Consider the following 19,775-nt stretch of genomic DNA (forward strand, 5'->3'; position numbering starts at 1 on the left):
GAAGCCCTCATGTGCCAACCCTTTGGCCCTTTCTCAGTGGGCACTGGGGGAAGCAGAGAATGGAGTCGTAGGTCGGCGCAGCAGGGCGCTGGGACCAGGATGTGACAGTCCTGGTGGGACCTTCATTGGGGCCCAGAGCTTTGGAAAGGGACCTGGGGTTCAGGCTGGCCTGGGAGCTGGTGAGGTGCAGCCTGAGCCGGCAGGCGGGAAGTACTAGCTTTGCTGTGCCTAGAGTGACTGTTTCCTCAGGTGACCCGGCCACTGGGTCCCTGGAGAGGTCTTCTCTCCTGGAGGCTGAGCACTGTGGGATTCCTATGCCCCTGGCTAAGTGCACCCCTTCCCTGTCCGAATACCCAGATCCACACAGCTGTTCCCCCTGCCCCACTCCTGCTCTGTGTGTGTGTGTGTGTGTGTGTGTGTGTGTGTGTGTGTGTGTGTGTGCGTTCGTATAATGCCATAGGCGCCTTGTACCCCACAAAGGGCTCTTTGTGCTTCCGTGGTGCCCCCACCCTGCCCGGGTGCAGGGTCCTGGCATACGTGTCTGGGGGCTGCCGGGCGCGCTGGTTCAGAAAGTAACCCCACTGCGATATCCCATTTCCTGCAACGTGAGCCCAGCGGGAGGCGGGGGCGCAGGGGAGGTCAGGGCCAGCACGGGGCCAGCAGCTGGGGGGGTTGATGGCTGGAGACCGGCCCCCGCAGCTGGGACAGCCTTTGGCCTCTCCACCTCAGCATCTTCTCCCAGCGCCCGCCCCGTGGTGGTATGCGGGGGTGCTGGGGCGAGGCGGGTCGCTGCTGCTGTCACCTGAACCCGCCTCCAGCCCCAGAAACCCGAGGCTGGGGTTTGGTGTCGCGTGTCTCTGACTTGGAAGACAGACAGGTCCCCGAGGCAGAAGGGAAGGGTGGGGTGTGACCCTGAGCCCACCCCCCCAGTCTAACACACACACACACACACACACACACACACACACACACACACACACACATCATGTCACCCCAAGTCTACATTCTGCCTCCAAAGCAATGATGCGCTGAGTGGGGCCGGATGCCAGGGAGTGGAGACTGTAGGGTAGGGGTGCGGTGGCTGGCGGGCATGGGCATAAGGTGTGGCACTGCCCCCCTTTCTCTCTGCCCCTAACAACGACGATGACAACAACGCCCGCAGCCCGGGGGGCTCAGGCCAGGATTGGCGGGTTCCTGGGTGATGTCAGGCGACCGGGCTGCGGGCGGGTGCTGTAACCTGAGCGCAGGGATCGAGTGGCAGGTGTTCTTGGGCCTCCATGCCCAGGTGCACAGCGGGCACAGCAGGTAGGAGCGGACCCGGCCTGCAGGGAAGGTCCCAGGCCAGGCTGGCAGGAGCCTCGAGGGACCCGGGCTCCGAGTGGGCTCCCAGGAGGGCTGCCCCTCGCTGCCTCCCCACTAGTGAAACCCCCCTGAGAGGGTTCGCGGAGCGCAGGGAGGGACCCACCGTCGACTGGGCATGAGGACCGGGCAGGCGGGTGGAAAGAAGTGGGCTGCATGCGGCCGGGCCTTGGCACTGGTGAAACCAAGAGCTGTTCCAGTTTGGGTGTCCACACCAGGCCACCCCGCCCCTGGGTCCGCCCCTTCGAGCCTCAGTGGGCACCCTCCCTTGTGCCAAGTGTCCCTTGGCACGTGCCCAGCACCCCTCCCTCCCCGTCGGACCTGAGAGCCGGTCCTTGCAGCTGAGTCCCCCACCTACCCACCCATCACCCCAGCACTCTATCCCCGGGGTCCGAGAAGAAGCAGAGGGTCGGGGATGCGTCTGGGGCAGAGGAGAGGGAGCAGGGCACACTGGGACGCACGGAGAAGCCACTCCACCCCTTTGTGTGCCCGCTGCAGAGCCTCTGCGACGGGCACGGCCACGACAGGCTGTGGAGGCAGGACTCGGGCCGCAAGCCCCACACCTCCAGCCAGCGGCAGCCCAGCACGGGTGACTACTACCGGCAGCTGAGCCGCTGCCCCGGGGAGCCGCCGGCCGCGCGCCTGGGCATGGCGCACAGCGGAGAGGTGGGTGCCCGCGTGCCCCTGCCACCACCTGCACCCGAGGTGCCCCCACCGGGCCGCCCCTCACTCCCCAGACCCTCCTTTCTGTCGCAGGCGGCGCTGCTCCCCCGTAACCATGTGCACAACGGCTGCGCCTCGGACCCCAAGGCGCCCCGGGAGCTGCCACCGCCGCCGCCGCCACCACCCCTGCCAGATGCCCTGAGCTCTCCGCCGCCGCCCGCCCCACCTCTGCCCGCCGAGGGCCCAGGCTGCGGGCAGCGACGCTCCTCCTCATCCACCGGCAGTGAGTGGGCTCGGATTCCAGAGGGTGGGTGCCCGAGGGCCAAGCTGCAGCGGCCTGCACTCCTTGTACCCCTGCACCCCTGCACCCGGCAGGACTCAGCTAGCTGCTGACCAGTGCTGACTAGGGCTGGCCATGCTGTGTGACCATGCACGGGTGCCAGCCTTCTCTGGACCTGTCTTCCATCCAGCAGGCGGGGCCTCGGCTAACCGAACCCCGGTGCTGGTGTTTCTGGGGAGCTGGTGCAAGATGGAGCCTGAGCCCAGGATCCACTCCCAGGAGGACCCCACTTTCTGCCTCCCGCCCTAGCTCCTCTTTCTCTTTTTGAAATTTTATTGAATTATTTGATTGGGGGGGGGCACAGCCACTGTGCTGAGGGATCACTCCTGGTGAGGCTTGAGGCGGGGGCCCTCTGGAGTGCTGGAGATGGAAGCTGGGTCAGCCGTGTGCAAGGCAAGTGCCCTCCCCTCCCCACTGTGCTATCTCTCCTGCCCCTCATCGCTTTCTCTTGCCCCTCCAAGCCAGCTGCGCCCCTGGGTCCTCAACCTGCCCCCCACCCAATGTTCCCCAGTCTGATTAGGGTGCCCAGGCCTGAAGCCAGGCAGGACAAGCAGGGGTTCTGGCACTGAAAGCTCCTTATCCTGAGAGCGGGGTGGGTCCCCTTCTCACAGCCCGGCGGCCAGTGCAGGAAACTTCTCAGTGGCCCAAGTCTGGAAGCACTGTGGTCCAGCCTGCTTGGGGAGTCCTACAGTGGAACAACCCAGAGCCCTGAATTACCCTCTTACCTACTGCAACTCCAAGAAGGCCCCCAGCTCTCTGCAACTGCAGCATGACTGACCTGAGCTAGAAACCAAAAATTAATGGAACTCGGGGCTGCCCTGGACACCCCTTCTCAGCACGGCACAGGCTGGGTTGGCTACGCCACAGCCAGTATTTAAGACTTGTCCTTCAGGGCCGGAGAGTGCAGTGGGGAGGGCGGTGGCCATTCATATGTCCCATCTAGTTTTTTTTTTTTATTCCTTTTCTTTTTTTTTTTTGTTTTTTTTTGGGGGGGGCCACACCCGCTTGATGCTCAGGGGTTACTCCTGGCTAAGGGCTCAGAAATTGCCCCTGGATTGGGAGGACCATATGGGATGCCGGGTGGATCGAACCTCGATCCTTCCTTGGCTAGCGCTTGCAAAGCAGGTACCTTACCTCTAGCGCCACCTCACCGCCCCCCCCATCTAGTTTTATCCTCGGCTTCTGATATGCCTTTCACCCCATCCCCATCCCCTAAGCCTTAATTCCTGAGTGCAGAGCTAGGAGTAACTCCTGAGCATTGCCAGGTATAGCTCCCAAGCAAACAAACATACAAACAACAAAGACTGGGCAGAGCTATAGCTAAGCAGGTAAGGTGCTTGTCTTGCATGCATCAACCCAAATTCAATCCCAGGCATCCCAAAGGGTCCTCTCGAACATTGCCAGGAGTAACCCCTGAGCACCGCTGGGTGTAGCCCCTAAACAACAACAACAACAACAACAAAATAAAAACACTTTCTGGGGTCAAATAGGCAGTACAGATTTTGAGGCGCTGGCCTTGCACAAGGCTGACATAGCATTCCATCCCCAGCCCTGTGCCCTCCAGGAGTGATCCATGAGCACAGAGCCATAGAGCTATGAACACTGCAGGGTGTGACCCCCAATGACTCTCTTGTTCAGGCTGCCAGCATGAGTCCTGGTCTGCCTGGATGTGGGAGGCAGTGGTCAGGCCGGCAACTGGGCAGAACTGAAAAAACCAGCAGCCCAGGGGCAGGTTGGAGGTGCCTGCAGCCCTTCCTTCCACCTCCCTCCTCCACCTCTCCCTGCACCCCATAGCTCTGTGCTCCCACTGTCCCCCACCCATCCAGCCTGCTCCTAACTTTGCTGTCCCTTCTCTCCTCTCGGTTCTTAGAAGTGAGAGTCCTGAGGCACAGGAAGAGTAAGTACCTGCGTGCTTGGCTCCTGACTGAGGCGTGGGGCGGGCGCAGGAGAAGCAGGCTGTAAGGGGGAGGGGGCAGGACTTAAGGCAGGGGCTGGCAGGTGGGGGGCCTTCACGCTGGCAGGGCCAGGGCCTCCCCTTCCACACAGCTCCCCAGGATCCCAGCACAGAGCCAGAAGTAACCCCTGAGCATGGCCAGGAATGATTTCTGAGTGGAGAATCAAAAACAAACAAACAATAAACCCTGAGCACTGTCAGTTGTGACCCCCAACTCCTTACCCTCCCTCCAAAAACATTATGCTGGGCCACTTGAAACCCCTCTCTTCCTTGTGCCCTTTTCCACAACTGTGCTCAGGGACACCCTCCCCCAGTTCATACTGCCCTCTCCCCTCCCCAAGCCTTTCCTGGGGTTCTACACACAGCCCTTCCCAAACCCCAACCCACGGGGCCGGTCTGGTTGGAAAATGCAAATTCTCCTGCAACAATTTGCCTGCTTTCCGCCCAGCCCCTCTGCCGGACATCCCCAAAGCCCTAGAAAAGGCCCCGCCTTCTGGGGGCCCTCCAGAGCCGAGCTGAGCTTTGCTGGGGTGCTCCGCGGGCGTGCAAGCGGTGTGCGGGCTCGGGTGTCTGTCTGGGAGGACCCGGGAGGGGAGATGGGGCTGATGTCCAGGGTCCTGGGTCCGAGTCCCCAGGGCCACGGAGGTTGCGGGTGACTCGGTCCAAGGGTCACCGGGCTTTGCTGATGCAGAGAGGGCCTGCGGCTGACTCCACCCACACTGGGCAGAGCCCAGCGACCCAGGACAAAGGTCGGGCTCAGCCTCAGGTAGTATATTCCGAGCTGGCCGGTCAGCCAGTGTTCTGGCCAGGACCTTTGCGTGAACGTGCCCAGGGTCGCCCCAAGAGTCACCATGAACTCCCCGGGGCCCCCAGGCGGGGGCCTCTCTCCTCCCAGTGAGTAGAGATGGTGGGGCCTTGTGGGCTCTGGTGGCAGGATGGGGCACATCCCCACCTTCGCCAAGAGCCTCCTGTGGGGTGTGCAGGACCTGGACCAAACGCAGCTGTGCAGATTCCCCAAAAGTCCCCCCTGTGGTCCAACATACAACCGGAATTGGGAGCCGTCCAGGCAGGGAGGGCGCAGCGGGGTGAGGGGACCCGACGGGTGCACCCCTGGCCAGCCCAGCACCTGTCTCCTGCCTCCTCAGGCACCAAGTCCTTCAACATGATCTCCCCAACGGGCGATAACTCGGAGCTGCTGGCCGAGATCAAGGCCGGCAAGAGCCTAAAGCCGACGCCCCAGAGCAAGGGGCTGACCACGGTCTTCTCCGGCAGCGGACAGCCAGGTGCCCAGGTAGGCAGCCTGGCGGCTCGGCGCGGCTCTCGGGGCCCGGCCCGCCTGTCGGGGGCTCAGCCCTGCCGCTTCTCCCTGCAGCCGCTACCGGACTCCTCCACAGCCTCGGGGCCTGTGTCAACCGCCAGCTTCCGGGCTCGGAGTCCTACCCCACCGGCCCCGGGTCCAGCCTCAGTTGGGCCCCAGCCCCTGCTCAATGGCACCTTGGCGCCCGCACCACCGGCCACCCCAGCGCCCGGGGTACAGCTGGACGTGGAGGCCCTGGTCCCCACCCATGATGAGCAGGGCCGGCCCATCCCTGAGTGGAAGAGGCAAGTGATGGTGCGGAAGCTGCAGCTCAAGATGCAGGAAGAAGAGGAGCAGAGGCGGAAGGTGGGTGGGGCCGGCTCCGGCCAGCAGAGGCACCCCCAGACACCCCCCAAGCAAGCACACACACACATATACACACGCACCCCTCACCAGCCCTGCTCTGGCTCTAGAGGTTTAGGGGGAGGCTTTCTCTCCCTGTAGGGTAAACCAAGCTTCCCTCACTGTTCCTCCCAGCCAGTCTTTCGGGATCCGGGATGCATTTCAGAGCCTTTGGGATCTCAGACCCCCAAGCTGGAGCCTAGCTGAGCTAGCAAACTTGGGACTGGCTCCCACCCAGGGGGTGACAGGAGGTGCTGGGGTCAAAGGGCTGAGGTGTGAGTCTGGAACGATACTAGCTGTTCCCTTGCTAAGTTACTCTCCAGCCCTTATTTAAACTTCATCCAGCCTGTTTCCTTTTCTGATTAGCACTGGCTAGCAGGGCACCGACTTTTTTGGTTGTTTGGGATTTTTTTGGGGGGCCACACATGGCGGTGCTCAGGGGTTCCTCCTGGCTCTGTGCTCAGGAATCACTCCTGGCGCTGCTAAGAGGACCCTACGGGATGCCAGGAATTGAACCCTGTTTGGCTGTGCGCAAGGCAAGCACCTTCTCCGCTATGCTATCTCTCTGGCCCCTCGTGGGCACCATGTTATGTGCCAAATAACTTTGGCTCTATTTTTTGGGGGTGGGTGTTTGTAAAGATCTCCAAGTCTGCACTCCAACTGAGCCCAGGGTGGGATAGAAGCAGGGACATTGGGTAGTGTACAGCGGCACCTTTGTGGCAGGCTCAGATAACTGGGCTGTTGAGAGAGGGGACACATATGATGACAATTTTCAGAAGATGACAGCGAGAATGAATGCAGAGGGGCCAGAGAGATAAGACAGCAGGGAGGGCACTTACCTTGCATGTGGCAGACCTGGCTTCGATACTGGCATCCTGTATGGCCCCCTGAGCCCCGCCAGGTGTAATTCCTGAGCACAGAGCCAGGAGTAAGCCCTGAGCATTGCCAGGTGTATCCCCTGCCCCCTCCAAAAAAATAAAAGTTGCAATATTCCTGGTGGGGGGGGAGAAGAAAAAGGCAAATTTGAAAAGGGATAGAAAATAAGATAGAAGCGATAAAGCTGTGGGCAAAATGCTTACCTTATACATGGCTGAGCCGGGTTCCATCCTCAGCATCCCAGATGGTCCCCAAAGCCCTTCTAGAAGTAATCCCTGGGCATAGAGCCAGCTGTATGTCCTGAACACCGCTGGGTGTGGCCCCCCAAAAAATAAAAATGGAAAACAAAACGAGTTGGGTAGTGGAGGTGACAGTTCGGCTGGAGATAATGCGTGAGTCATGGGCAGGCAGGCAGAGCTGGCCGCGACTGGGGTGAATCATGAACTATCAATGGAACTCAGAGCCCCAAAACCCAGCCGGTCTCTGAGAAGAAAATGGCCTACACAGGGCCAGGGTGTGTCTCCGAGGATGAGTACTTGCCCTGCAGACACAAAGCCCTGTGTTTGCTCTTGGCCATCAGAACATGTCCAGGTAAAACCTGGTGGCCTCCAGTGTTTTTACTACAATAAAAAAAAAAGTTAAAAGAGAGAGAAGGAAAAAGAAAGAAAATGGACTTTCTGTCGTAGCACTGGGAAGCTTGGGAGTGGGTGAAGCTGAGAAGTGGATGAAAGGAATTTGTATGAATCCAAGAGGCTGTGAGGAGGTGAGGGGGCCCCAGCTGGAAGCTCTGGGGACTCCAGTAAGAGAGCAGGATAGGGAAAAGGCCAAGGGCTGGGCTCAGTGGCAAAACACATGCTTTGCATGCATGAAGCACTGAGTGAGATCCCAGCACACAGAGCAAACAAGAAGTTGCTCGGAGGCCTGAGCGATAACACAGAGGGTAGGGCGCTCACCTGCCTTGCACGTGCCTGACCCAGGTTCGATACTCGGCATCCCATATGGTCCTCTGCATCCACCAGGAGTAATTCCTGAGTGCACAGCCAAGGTGCTCCCAGGTGTTCCCCCCCAAAAAAATAAACCCCCCAAAGTTTAAATAAACCCCACAAAAAGTCTAGCTCTTTCCACTGGATGATGATTCTGCCCAGGGGATGAAGGCGATGAAGCTTCGGGAACAGCTGGGCTAGAATTCTGGGTAGGGCAGGATGCCGGACAGCTGACGGCAGCAGGGCCAGCTGTGTGCAAAAGGGATCTGGCCCCGGAACCCAGAGATGCCGGCTGGGGCGGGAGAGGGCCTGGAATCAAGCTGCACACCTTTTGCATGTTCCTTCGGTGGTGTAATGAGTGACCAGGCCTGGAGACAGCCGCTCACCCTTCCATCGCCGCGCCCGACCGCTCGGCTGTCTGCCTGCCAACAAGCCAAACGGACACTGCCCAGCGCCCGGAGCCCCGGGCCGAAGCTACTCCCACCACCGTCATGGCCCATGACCAGGCCAGGCCAGGCCCATCCCTGCACCCACAAGCCCTGTGGAGCCATTACACCACCTGGGGCTGGCAAAGGGCGCTGCAGCACGGGGCGGAACCAGAGGGAGACTGGCCGCTCTCCCCTTCTCTTGTCTCCCCCGCCTTAGCTGACGGCCGCCAGCTCCTGCTGCTACCCACGCGAGGGCTGGAGATACTCGCACCAGCACAATGCCATCCTCGGACCCTTTGGCGAGCTCATGACCGAGGCGGACATCCTGCGCATCGAGCAGCAAATCGAGAACTTGCAGGTGCTGCACAAGGCGCAGAAGCTCGAGGCGCGCCTGGAACAGCTGGAGCTGGAGCTGGAACAGCTGCTGCCCCTCTCGGCTGCGCTGTCGGCTCCTCGCTTCACAGTGGACCCGCGACGCATGCACGGCCGCGCTGCCAGCCTGCCCGCCTGGTGCAGCAAGATCGCCACGTTGCTCAAGAACCTGGCCTCGCTGCTGGCCGCCCTGGGAGGCCGGCCCGCACACCTGGCAGAGCTGCTGGCCGCTGACACCGGCCAGCCCTTGGCGCCGCTGCAGGACGCGCCCTGGAGGCCTGGGCCGCTATGCCTGGGGCGGTCACACTCGCTCAGTTGGTGCCGCGAGGCGGTGGCACGCGAGATCCTGGCATGTGGCGTGTCGGTGCGCCAGCTCCGGGCCACTTACGAGCTGCGTGCCCAGGGCGCAGAGCCAGCTGCACGCACTCCACGTCGCCGCCTCTCTCTGCCAACGGGGGCCCCGGATCGCGAGCCTATCTTGGAGGAGGACTGTATGGATGCCGGCCAGCCCAGTCCCTGTGAGGGCCTAAATACTCAAGACCTAAATACCCAAGTGCCCTGTCACCAGAGGGCACAGCCGGAGATGGAGGTGCCGCTGTCCAGCGCGTTGCTCGATGTCCAGGACTACTTGGACTTGCGCAAGGAGCGCATCGTTTACCTTTTCCTGGAGCACTGGCGCAAGTGGACCTTCGGAGGCGCAGGGCGAGGCGTCCAGGCGCGTCTACGCCGGCTGCTGCCCCGCGTGGTGGCCACTGGTGGCAGCCCAGGGCCGGACTCCGAGAGCAGTGACGCACCCCCAGAACCCACTGCAGTTCCCAACCAGGATGAAAGGCTGAGACGCCTGCTGAAGCAGCGGCAGGTGGTGGCCCAGCTGCTGGGACGCTGGCGCAGCTTGGCACGACGAGTGGCCCCCTGCGCACCGCGCGGCCCGGGCCTGGCACACGGCCTGTACTGGCCTGAGCACTTCCTGCCACCCCTGGACGGCGGTGCACCCCCAAGCTATGACAGCCTCACGCTCGACCTCTTCATGCTCGGCTACTTCCAGCTGCTGGAGATGGGCCTCAGCCGCGAGGAGCGCAAGTTCCGCCACCTCTTGTGCTACGAGATGTTTGACCGACTGGGGAGCCAGCCCTGGGAGCACATTCGGAGTTTCCACCGCGCAGTTCTCCAGGAGGTGGAGGCGGGCAGGCGTAGCTGGAGCGATGGCTTTGACGACCTCAAGCACCAGTTCTTCGGAGACGGCTCTGAGATTGACCCAGAAATGGATGGAGGGGCTGGGAGGGCTCCAGAGCGAGAGGAGAAGGAAGAGGAAGAGGAAAAGAAGGAGGAAAAGGAGGAGGAGGAAAAGGAGAAAGAGGAGGAGCAGAAGCAGGAGGAGCAGCAGAAGCAGGAGGAGCAGCAAGAGCAGGAGCCACCAGCCCCAGAGGGGTCCCCAAAATCTGAGCCCACTGAAGAGGACAGGCCAGAGGGGCAACCCCAAGGCCCGGATCCGACGCCCCAACCTCCACCCACACCCACACCCCCGCCTGCTGCACCCCCGCCAGCCTCGGAGGACCCCCCGGGGTGTGACTCCCTGGCCGAGGAGCCCTTGGAGCTGCTGTCCGAGATGGGAGAGTTCAGTAATGAGGACATCTGCCGCTACATCGACCGCAGCTTCTCCTTCTGGAAGGAGAAGGAAGCTGAGCTCTTTGAGATCTGAGCGGCCAGGGGCGAAGCGTCCTCAGAGTGGAAGGAGGAATCCCCGAGAGCCGGCCTGGGCACCCCACTGAGGTCCCATCTGGGTGGCCACGAGGCCTCATGGCACAGGGCAAGCAGGGCGTTACTCAGGGCCTGCAGCCTGGCCTGGCTCTGTGGGTCCAGGCAGATGCAGGCCAGCCTCTGAGTGAGGGGCTGGGGGCCCCCCCAAGCTGTCCTGGCCCTCACAGCCGCTCCTGTGACGCAGGTCAATGGAGCCGCCTGTACTGTGACCTTTTCTCTCTGTATCATGCAGGTAATAAAACTGTGCACTGAGCTGCAGTGTTGAATTGTCCCCCCAAGTTCCCTCACCCCCAATAGCAGCCCCCCCAACTGTGAGCTGCTGTCTGCTGCCCTATGGGAAGAGATCTGGAGGGGGGCAGAGCCTCCTTCAGTCTGGGAACACCAGGGTCACGGCCTAGGGTCCTTTGTCAGCCACCTTTGTGGGAGTCTAATTCTTCGCTCCCTCCATATTTTTTTAACCTCTGCTGCTCCCCTTCAATGCTTTTATTGGGGGGTCCATACCCAGTGGTGCTCAGGGGTTACTCCTGGCTTTGTGCTCAGAAATGACTCCTGGCAGGCTCAGAAGACCCTGTGGGATGCTGGGGATTGAACTCGGGTCGGCTGAGTGCAAGGCAAACATCCTACCTGCTGTGCTACCGCTTCAGTCCTATCGATGTTTTTTGTTTGTTTGTTTGTTTGTTTGTTTGTTTTGCGGTGCCGGGGATCAAAGTCAGCGGATCTCCCTCGAAAAACAAGGATTCTACAGCTGTGTCTCTTACACACCCTCCTCTCAGCTTTCACCTCCCTGCAACTACCACTAGCCAGTAGAGTCTGGGAGATGAGGGGGTGAAGACAAGAGGCTCCTCCCCTGTGGTCTAGCCTCATCCATGAACCTCTAGAAGGGTCTCTCTCCAAAGAGCCCGCCTGGCCATGCCATGCCCGCCCTGAGTCCATGTTATGTTGCAGGAGGAGGAAGAGGAGGCCCGGCTGGCCAATGTGCCGGCCTGGAGGCGGGACATCCTGCGGAAGAAGCTGGAAGAGGAGAGGTGAGAGGGGTGGGGAGAGGCGAGGGGGGTCTGCAGCTGTGCGGGGTCAGGGGTCTGGGGGTCCTGATGTGGTAGAAGCAGTTCATTAACTTTGTTTTCTTTTTCCTTCCAGAGAGCAGAAGCGGTGAGTGCGGGGGAAGGCCTCCCCCCAGCCCTGTAAGACGCCCTTTTCCAGCTGCTCTTTTATTCAGTCCCATCCTCAGAGCCCCTCAGGCCAGCCCCTCAATGGCCAATAATTAATCCGTTCCTAATATAGCCCTGTCCCTGAGTCTAGCTCTTTGTTTTTGTTTTTGTTTTTGTGGGGGGGAGGAGACCCACATCCAGCAATGCTCAGGGCTTACTCCTGGCTCTGAGCTCAAGATCACTTCTGGCGGTGTTGGGGGACTATATGGGGTGCTGGGATGGAACCTGAGTTGGCCACATGCAAGGCAAGCACCCTCCATGCTGTGCTATCATTCTTGCCCCCCCCCCAAGTCTTACTCATACATTCTGATGACGGAGGGACCCTGCGTTACCCAGAACTGTTTTCCATTTATAGCCATTCTGCCCTTCAGGTAGCCTGAGATCAACATGGAAAACATGAGAGAAATCTAGATAAACTCACTTGTAATCTTTGTGGGCTAGAGCTAGGACCGGAAGGAAGGCACTTCCCTTGCACGGCGCAGCCCTTGTTCAATCCCTGTCACTGTGCAGGGGTCATCCCGAGTACCATGAAGTTTAGCTCAAACCCGAAGTTATAACATTTTGGAGGGCCTTACATCTGACAGTGCTGGAGACCGTGCTATCTCAGTTCAGGGGACAATCTCAGGCTGGATTTAACCACTGGGCTACCACATGGCCAGTGTCCAGAGGAACCTGCTGAACCCAGGTTTGATCCCCAGCCTCCGACAAGGTCCCCCAAGCAGAGCCAGGAGGAAGCCAGGAGCACAGCTGGGTGTGGCCCCAAAGTAAAACAAACAAAACCAACAAAGGCAGAAAATGACAAAGCAGACGTTTACATGGCAACAGAAGCATCAGAGAGCTCAGGCCATGTGCTTTTATTGCTCTGCCACTTCCTGTGGCGATGGGTCAGCCCAGTCTGTGGGCCACAACTTACCCCTAATGGCCAGTTGCTGGCCTCTGAGAATATGCCCTCTTGCTCCCCCAATGACCTATGCCCCGTGCCCCATAACTCAGGCTGGCTGACAGCTCCTCTTCCCGTCCCCAGAAACACCCTCTGCCCCCGTGACCCATTTCCAGTTACTCCAGCCCACAATAAAGTGGGCAGCCTCTCACTCCTTCCTCCAGGGGCTCTCACCCCAACAGTTCAGCCCACCGGCCTCCCCAGTTCTAGAGACCCAGTCTCCTAAGCCTAAGCTGGCTTTCACTCATGGCCCTGCCAGCCATGACCCCGTCCCCATCAAGGTGGCCTGGGCTGGCCTCTCTCCCTTGATACCTCTCCCAATTCTTGACCCTGTCCCCAGGAAAGAGGAAGAACGGCAGAAGCAGGAAGATTTACAGCGGGAAAAGGAACAGTCGGAGCGGCTGCGAACGCTGGGCTATGACGAGAGCAAACTGGCACCTTGGCAACGCCAGATCATCCTCAAGAAAGGGGACATCGCTAAATACTAGGCACCGGATGGAGCTCGGGGGTCCCCAGACCCCGCCACCCTGGGTGGATCCCCCTCCCTGCACTCCCCTCCCACTGCACCCCAGCCTGGGCGCACAACCGATGTTTCCGCGCAAGTCTCTGCTCGTGGGCACAGGTGCCCGGCACCAACGTGGGTGGGGGTGGCCATTGGCTTGTGGGGCACGGCCCCCTCCCCCGCCCGCACCCCGGAACCCGCCAGGCGGCTGCATCCTGGGCTGGGCCGGAGGAGGCCCCGTGCTCGGGAAGGGGCTTTCCTGCCTCCCTGACCCAGATCTGCCTGCCAGCCCCGCCGTATTTCCCACCCCCGCCGACGGACCATTTCCTCTCAGTCATTTTGTTTACCAGAAACTGTCATCATCATCGTCGGGGCGTGCTGCCCCTGGTGGGGGGCACCTGTCCCACCCCCCACCTCTCTCCTTCCCGTTCAGTTCAGTCCACGCAGCCCCAGGCCCGGCCAGTCCGCACCCCTCCCGTCCCGGCATCTTTGTCACTGCCCTGGTGCGGGGCGTGGAAGATGAATGTCATGTCGGGGTGCCTGCACGCCCCCCAACCCGCCAGCTCACTCCTTTATTAAAACTCCCTGGTAGCCCGGGGCTCTTCTGGACAGTCATTTGTTGAGCTTCTTTGACTTCTCGATCCCTACGGGGGTCACTGGAATCTCCGGGTGAGGGTCTCCGTGGCGTAGAGCAGGAGGGACCCGCGTGGGGGCCTACGGGCCGCACGCATGCCCAGCCCTAGGCAGCAAGACAGAAAGAGCCTGGCTCTTTCCAGAGAAACCAAGTGGATGGTTTTTATTTGGGGGGGGCTACACTTGGCAGGCTTGGGAGACTCTATGGCAGGGGTCTCAAACTCTCGACCCTCGGGCCATTTGCAGCCCTCCGTACAACATTTTGTGGCCCTGCCCTAGAGGAATCCTTTTTTGTTTTGTTTTAGTTGTTTGGGTCACACTCCCCAATGTTCAAGGCTTACTACTGACTTTGCACTCAAGGATCACCCTGACTTTGCCTCCTGCGGCCCCCAGGTAAATTGAGTTTGAGACCCCTGCGCCTATGGGATTCCAGGGATCGAACCCAGAATGGCCACATGCAAGGCAAATGCCTTCCCCGCTGTGCTATCTGTTCTGGCCCAAACCTAGACAGTTAAAGGCCTCTCTGGCCTGCAAAAACTCAAACAAGCAGTTTGTCTTGATAATTTTAATCTAAAGCCTCCGTGGTGGAACACAGGATGGTGAGGGCTGAGCAAACTTGGATGCCCCTCGAGGTACCCAGCCAGGCTCCCTACAATCCAGAGGCTGGCAGGACCGGGGGGGGGGGGGGCTCTCTCTGATGCTGGCTGGCTGGCTCTGCTATGCAGGGCCGTGCCAGGGGACTTAATAAGTGACATAAAATGTCTACCTGTATAAGTAACTGTACTTAAGGTTTCTGCCAGGACCCGTAACCCATCCACCCCATGCCCGTACCCCGGTCACGCGCCACGCTGCAGGCGACCACGCAAATCCTCTGCACAGCCATCTAGCCCCATGCGCTCCAGGGCCCTGTAGACAGAGCCCAAGCCCGCAGACTCTTGCTGGCGCCAGCGCTTGAGCATCTCGTACTGCTGGTCACGGAATCGGTCCACCTCTACCTCCACCGCCTCGATCTCTGCCTCCCGCAGCCCCAGGGTGCGCACAAACTCCTTCCAGCGCCGAGCTGGGACCGCATCGATCACGTCGTACAGCTGCGGGCCTGGCTGGAGCAGTGCTGCTGTGGCCTCTGGGCCTGCGGGATGCGCTGGCATGGGAGAAGGGAAGGGCGGGGGGGGGGGGGGGGGGCGGATAGACCAAAGACAGCCAATGGGGTGAAAGGTGGTGGGGGCAGCTCTTGGTCAAGACCTCCTCGGACAGGAAGTGTCCTCCCCCACCCCAGGAAGATACACCTCTGACCTCAGGCCTGAGGTTATGGGGTCACCAAGACCTCTTACCCTGACCCAGAGCTGAGCCTGGCAGCCAGTCCTTGACCCAAGGGATAGCAGGGCCAGACTTCTCCAGGCTGGGCACCCAGCTATTGGCTACCAAGTGGGAGGCACTGAGCTTCCTGCTGCTGGGCAGCGCCAGGGCGGTGTGCGCATTTTCCTCGAGGAAGAGGGGGGCATCCTGGAAGCCGGGAGAGAGAGCCCCCAGCCCCAGCTCAGTGGATAGCTGAAGGAGGGCCCTGGCCAGGCCATTGGGGGATCCTCTGGTGGCTCGCCCAGGGCTGCCTCTCATCCACTTGGGTCTGCCTCTCCCTGGACCCCTTGGGTGCAGATCTCATGCCCCTACCCTGGCCAGAGTCTGTCTGGTACAGTGCGCCCCAGGGTGGGTGGGGTACCCACTTCTCTCCTATTCACCAACAGCTGAGCACCCTCAGGGCCAGCCTGCATGTCCCTCAGAGCCTGATGGGTTCTGGGAAGGCCCCGTATCCCAGTTGCTACAGAGGCTGAGGCCCAGGTGAGCCTTACCTGAAGGGGCATGGGTGCCTCTAGCCCGGCTTCCTCCGCTGAGGGAGACAAAAGAGTCCAGTGAGTAAGTGGGCACAGTGCAAGCCCTGGGGCCTGCCAGCTCCTTGTATTCCTGTGGATATCCCCAGCTCTCCATTCCCCTTCTGTGCAAGGCCCAAGTGTGTGTGTGTGTGTGTGTGTGTGTGTGTGTGTGTGTGTGTGTGTCTATATGTCCCAGTGTGTGTATGCCTGTGTGTATGCCTATATGTTTGTATGCGTGTCTGTGTTTGTGTCTGTCTGTGTGTGTCTCTGTGTCTGTGTATGTCTCTGCATTTTTCTCTGTATCTCTGTATGTCATGTGTCTGTGTGTCTTTGCGTATCTGTCTGTGTATATCTGTCTTCGTGCACCTCTTTGTGTCTGTGTGTGTGTGTGTGTGTCTGTCTCAGGGTCTGCATGTATCTGGTGTCTCTGTGTGTCTGTGTGTCTGTGTCTCTGTGTGTGTCTGTGTCTCTGTGTGTCTCTGTATGTGTATCTCTGTGTATATGGAAAGTGCATACTCACCAGACACTAGTCGGGCATGACGACAGCGGTGGTAGATATAGATCAGGGTGGCACCGAGCAAGAGAGGGACCACAAGCACTGCCAGGAACACCTGGACCCAGAACACTAAGAAAAGCAGTTGGTGGGTGCAGGGTGGGAGCTCAGGCCCTGCCTCCACTCCCAGCCACCTTTCTTGGGGGGAGCCCTGTTTGTCTGGCCAGAACACCACCTACTCTGCCTCCAGCCACACACCGCCGCACAGGGCTTGGGACAGTTCCCTAAGGTGGTCCTGCAAAAAGAGGAGTGGGTGGACATGGGGATCAAGGAGGGGATCCCCATCTCTCCCTGATGAGACTTCCTAGGCAATCTGGAACAACATCATCAGTGGGAAAGCCACTAAGAGTTCCGCTCCAAACTGGGCTGTGAGCTCTGGAACTGGCCCCTGGGCCTCTCATGTGCCAGACAGTGCTCCCTGAAATACCCCTGGCTCCAGGAGTCAGACAGCAGAGTGGGGAGGCAATCCTGCTGTCCCCTGAATAAGAGTGCCTGAAATGTGGAAGGTACACATGGCATACTGGCTGGGCAAGAGAAGGGCTGGAACTATTAATGGCCCTGTATTTCCAAGATGGGGGGAGCTCCCAGTTAGAGAAGAGGTGAAGCCAGGATCCCCAGAAGCACCCAGGTTTTCTTTGCCTGTCCAAGGATGTTTGTTGGGAGGTTGGGTCACACCGGGCGGTGCTCAAGGGTTACTCCTAGCTCTGCACTCAGAAGTTGCTCCTGGCAGACTCAGGGGACCATTTGGGATACTGGGGATCGACCCAGGGTCTGTCCAGGGCTGGACACGTGCAAGGCAAATGCCCTACTGTTGTGCTATCCCTCCAGTCCCTGTCCAAGGATGTTGAGGGATGCCCCTCTCCCACCCCAGGGTTAGGATTTAGGATTCTTCTTCCCAGTTCCTGCCCTTCCCCCCACTTCCAGCCTCCCTTTCTGGGGGGCCAGGAAAAGTTACGTGGGGCAGGCCATGCAGTTGTTCCTGTGTTCATAGAAGCCATCCAGGCAGGCCCCGCAGTTCTTAAGCTCACTAGAACCTGCAGGAAGGGATGGTGTGGGTGACACTGGGAAGACAGGAGGCAGGTAGGACGGATGGCGGGGAAGGGCATCTCACAGGAGTTTGGCCCCGGGTGGCGGTGCAGGGTCCCACAGTCCATGCAGGGTTGGCAGCGAAAAGATCTGTCCTTGCAGTCTCGGTCCCAGCAGTTTACGAACCAGCCTGGCTGACAGCCACATTCAGTGTTCTTGTCAGAGGAGCAATTCCGAGTAGGCACCTGAGAGACTGGTGGGGCAGGGGTGTCCAAGGGAGATTGGCGGGGGGGGGGGGGGGGGGAGGCGGCTGGAGAGAAGGCAAGCAACTAACCCAGGACAGGCCTGGGTTCGATCCCTGGCATCCCATATGGTCCCCCAAGCCTGCCAGGAGTGATTTCTGAGCACAGAACCAGGAGTAACCCCTTAGTGCCACCGGGTGTGGCCCCAAACCAAAAATAAATAAACATATATACATACATACAGACATATATACATATATATGGGGATGACCAGGTATGGGGGCAGAGATAGGGCTCCCCCTATGGGAAGGGCTGAGTAGGGCTCCCCAGACCCCCCAGACTAAGGCCTGAACAAGACAAAGCCTCCAGGAAGAGGGACCCCTGCTTGGCCGGGTGGAAAAGCGCCTGCTGCACCTCTCACTTCCTTCAGCCCCCAGCGCTCCCCTCAGCAGACCCCAGACCATGGCTCACAAAACTCATCACAGATTCGGCAGGGAAGACACTTTTCATAGACGTGGTTGTCCATGTCCATGTAGAAGCCAGGTTGGCATGGAGTGCATGTGGGGTTGGCACAAGGCTCTTTGCAGGGGTGCTGTAGGAAGTGCCCTAGGAAACCCGCACTGGGGTCGGCCAGGGGATCCTTGCTCCCTCTCCCAACCTCCCCTTCACCCAGCTCATTCAACCTCCATCTCCCCAAGGCACCCCAATACCCTGAGCTCACCTGCTGGGCAGCCCCTATTCAAAGGGCGGCTCTGGAGGGCACAGTCTCCACAGGGGACACTGGGGGTGCCAAGCAGCAGCATAGCCTGGGGAGCCATAGATGTTGCTCCAGCAGCCTGGCTAGCTGAGGCACGGGGTCCCCTTGCCAGTGCTGCCCATTTTCAATCCCCCACCAGGAGGGTTTTTGGGCAGAAGGGGAGCCCAAGAGGGAAGAGGTGAGATAATCTCCCAAAACACAAAGAGGTACAGGCCAGCGTCCCAGCTGCACTCCCCTCGTCTCCTCCGCCTGCAACCCCAATTTTCCTCTGTGTGCCCCAGGGCGCTTCCTCTCCAAAAAAGCTCAAAGTGCACAACCTCCAGGAGCCGCTAAGCAGGTCGGCAGGAAGGAACTGCCCAGTCTCGCCCCAACCCACCCCACTCCACCCTGGGGACCTCCCCTTTGCCTCGCAGAGACCCCCCCACCCCAACTCACCGCCGCCAGCACTGCACAGACCCTGGGCCGCGGCTCCATGTCCCCGAGCACACTGCGGGGCCCTGGCGCCCTGGCGGGGCAACTTGCCCCGAGCTTCCCCCCTCTGGGCCTCTGTGGCCTCCCAGAGCTCCGCCCCGCAGGTCCCTAACCGCCTGGGGTGGAGTCCGGGCCCAGCCTCCCTAGTCCTCTAAGGGAACCCCTCCCCATCTCCAGTGCCCACCCAGTGCCCCTAGGTCCCCTGGGCTTGGCATGGGCAAGGCAAGGGGCAGGTACCAGGGCTGGGCTGGGCGTGCCCACCCCGTGTCATTCCTGCCATCCTGGCTGAATGAAGCCAGAGCAGCGACTTCCCAGCCCAGGGAGCTTTGGAGCCCCCCAGCACAGGGATTCTGGGGTGGGGTGGGCCTCCCATGGACTTGACCAGGAAGGGGCAGCGATCTTGGGGGCTTGGTTCTGCACCGGGCACTCCCCAAGTTCCCTGGTCTTCTCCGGTTCTCCGGGCTCTTCCTGGGGCATCCCATGTGGACAGAGGGGAGCAGGCCCACTCATTCTCGGCCCCCCCCCGAGACCCCCAGGGAAGAAAGGGGCTGATTCACAAGCAAAGGACTCGTTGCAGTGTCGTATGTACAAGTCTTTATAAAAGAATCCAAAGCTCAATAAATACGCAACTTGGCCCAGAACCCAGCCCAAGCTGGTGGCTGGGCCCTGGCAGGAGGGACAGGGCAGGGGGAGGGCCAGGGTGCACCCCACTTGGGGCCAGATGAGGGCAGAGGTCCGGAGGGTGGCCTGGGGCCCCTGTCTCGTGGTCTGGAGCTGGAGATTCCGGGGAGAAGGGGCCACCAGGGAACCCGCCCGGGCAGGCCAGTGGAGTGTCCCGTCCTGCGCAGGGTTCGTGGCCGAGCCCTCCTCCACTGCCATCCATTCAATGGCGACCGGGCTGGGTGGCGATGGGTGCTCCTGGGTTTGTGCTCCGTGCCCCTGACTGGCTCCAGGACCTTGGCTCAGACCTCCCTGCAGAGGAGGGAGGGGAGTTTTGGGGGGCAGATCAGCCACCTTTGCCTCCCCACCAGATTTCCACCTTCCCAGTACCTGCCTGCACTCTGCGGACTCTGGGATCTGAGGTTCTGCACAGGGTAGAGGCCCCGCCCCTCGGCTGGAGCCTGGCTCCGCCCACCCCGCGCA

The 19,775-nt window shown here is 60.4% G+C and overlaps 2 protein-coding genes across 4 annotated transcripts in view; one reads left to right on the forward strand and one right to left on the reverse strand.

The window, feature by feature from the left end:
• Positions 1-13,153, forward strand: part of ESPN (espin) — a 28,143-nt gene extending 14,990 nt beyond the window's left edge. Inside the window, exons 8-15 of one of the 3 annotated variants that reach the window (XM_049775303.1) lie at positions 1,858-2,025; positions 2,116-2,305; positions 4,233-4,259; positions 5,462-5,607; positions 5,668-5,979; positions 11,378-11,457; positions 11,570-11,581; positions 12,921-13,153. In XM_049775303.1, coding sequence (XP_049631260.1) covers positions 1,858-2,025; positions 2,116-2,305; positions 4,233-4,259; positions 5,462-5,607; positions 5,668-5,979; positions 11,378-11,457; positions 11,570-11,581; positions 12,921-13,068 — 1,083 coding nt within the window. In that variant the 3' untranslated portion in view covers positions 13,069-13,153. Of the gene's footprint in view, positions 1-1,857; positions 2,306-4,232; positions 4,260-5,461; positions 5,608-5,667; positions 5,980-11,377; positions 11,458-11,569; positions 11,582-12,920 lie in introns of all 3 variants that reach the window. The other 2 variants (XM_049775304.1, XM_049775301.1) reach the window with 2 other exon arrangements.
• A 1,394-nt stretch (positions 13,154-14,547) lies between these two features.
• Positions 14,548-18,635, reverse strand: TNFRSF25 (TNF receptor superfamily member 25). The gene is made up of 10 exons (XM_049775432.1): positions 18,597-18,635; positions 18,126-18,210; positions 17,876-18,010; positions 17,284-17,415; positions 17,092-17,242; positions 16,316-16,371; positions 16,104-16,208; positions 15,563-15,600; positions 15,047-15,218; positions 14,548-14,943 (listed from the first exon to the last, which is right to left on the reverse strand). Exons 1-10 carry the CDS (start codon positions 18,633-18,635, stop codon positions 14,552-14,554), a joined length of 1,305 nt encoding a protein of 434 aa, XP_049631389.1. The 3' UTR covers positions 14,548-14,551.
• Between the last annotated feature and the right edge of the window lie 1,140 nt (positions 18,636-19,775).

Source organism: Suncus etruscus, chromosome 6 (assembly GCF_024139225.1).
Source record: "Suncus etruscus isolate mSunEtr1 chromosome 6, mSunEtr1.pri.cur, whole genome shotgun sequence".
NCBI lineage: Eukaryota > Metazoa > Chordata > Mammalia > Eulipotyphla > Soricidae > Suncus > Suncus etruscus.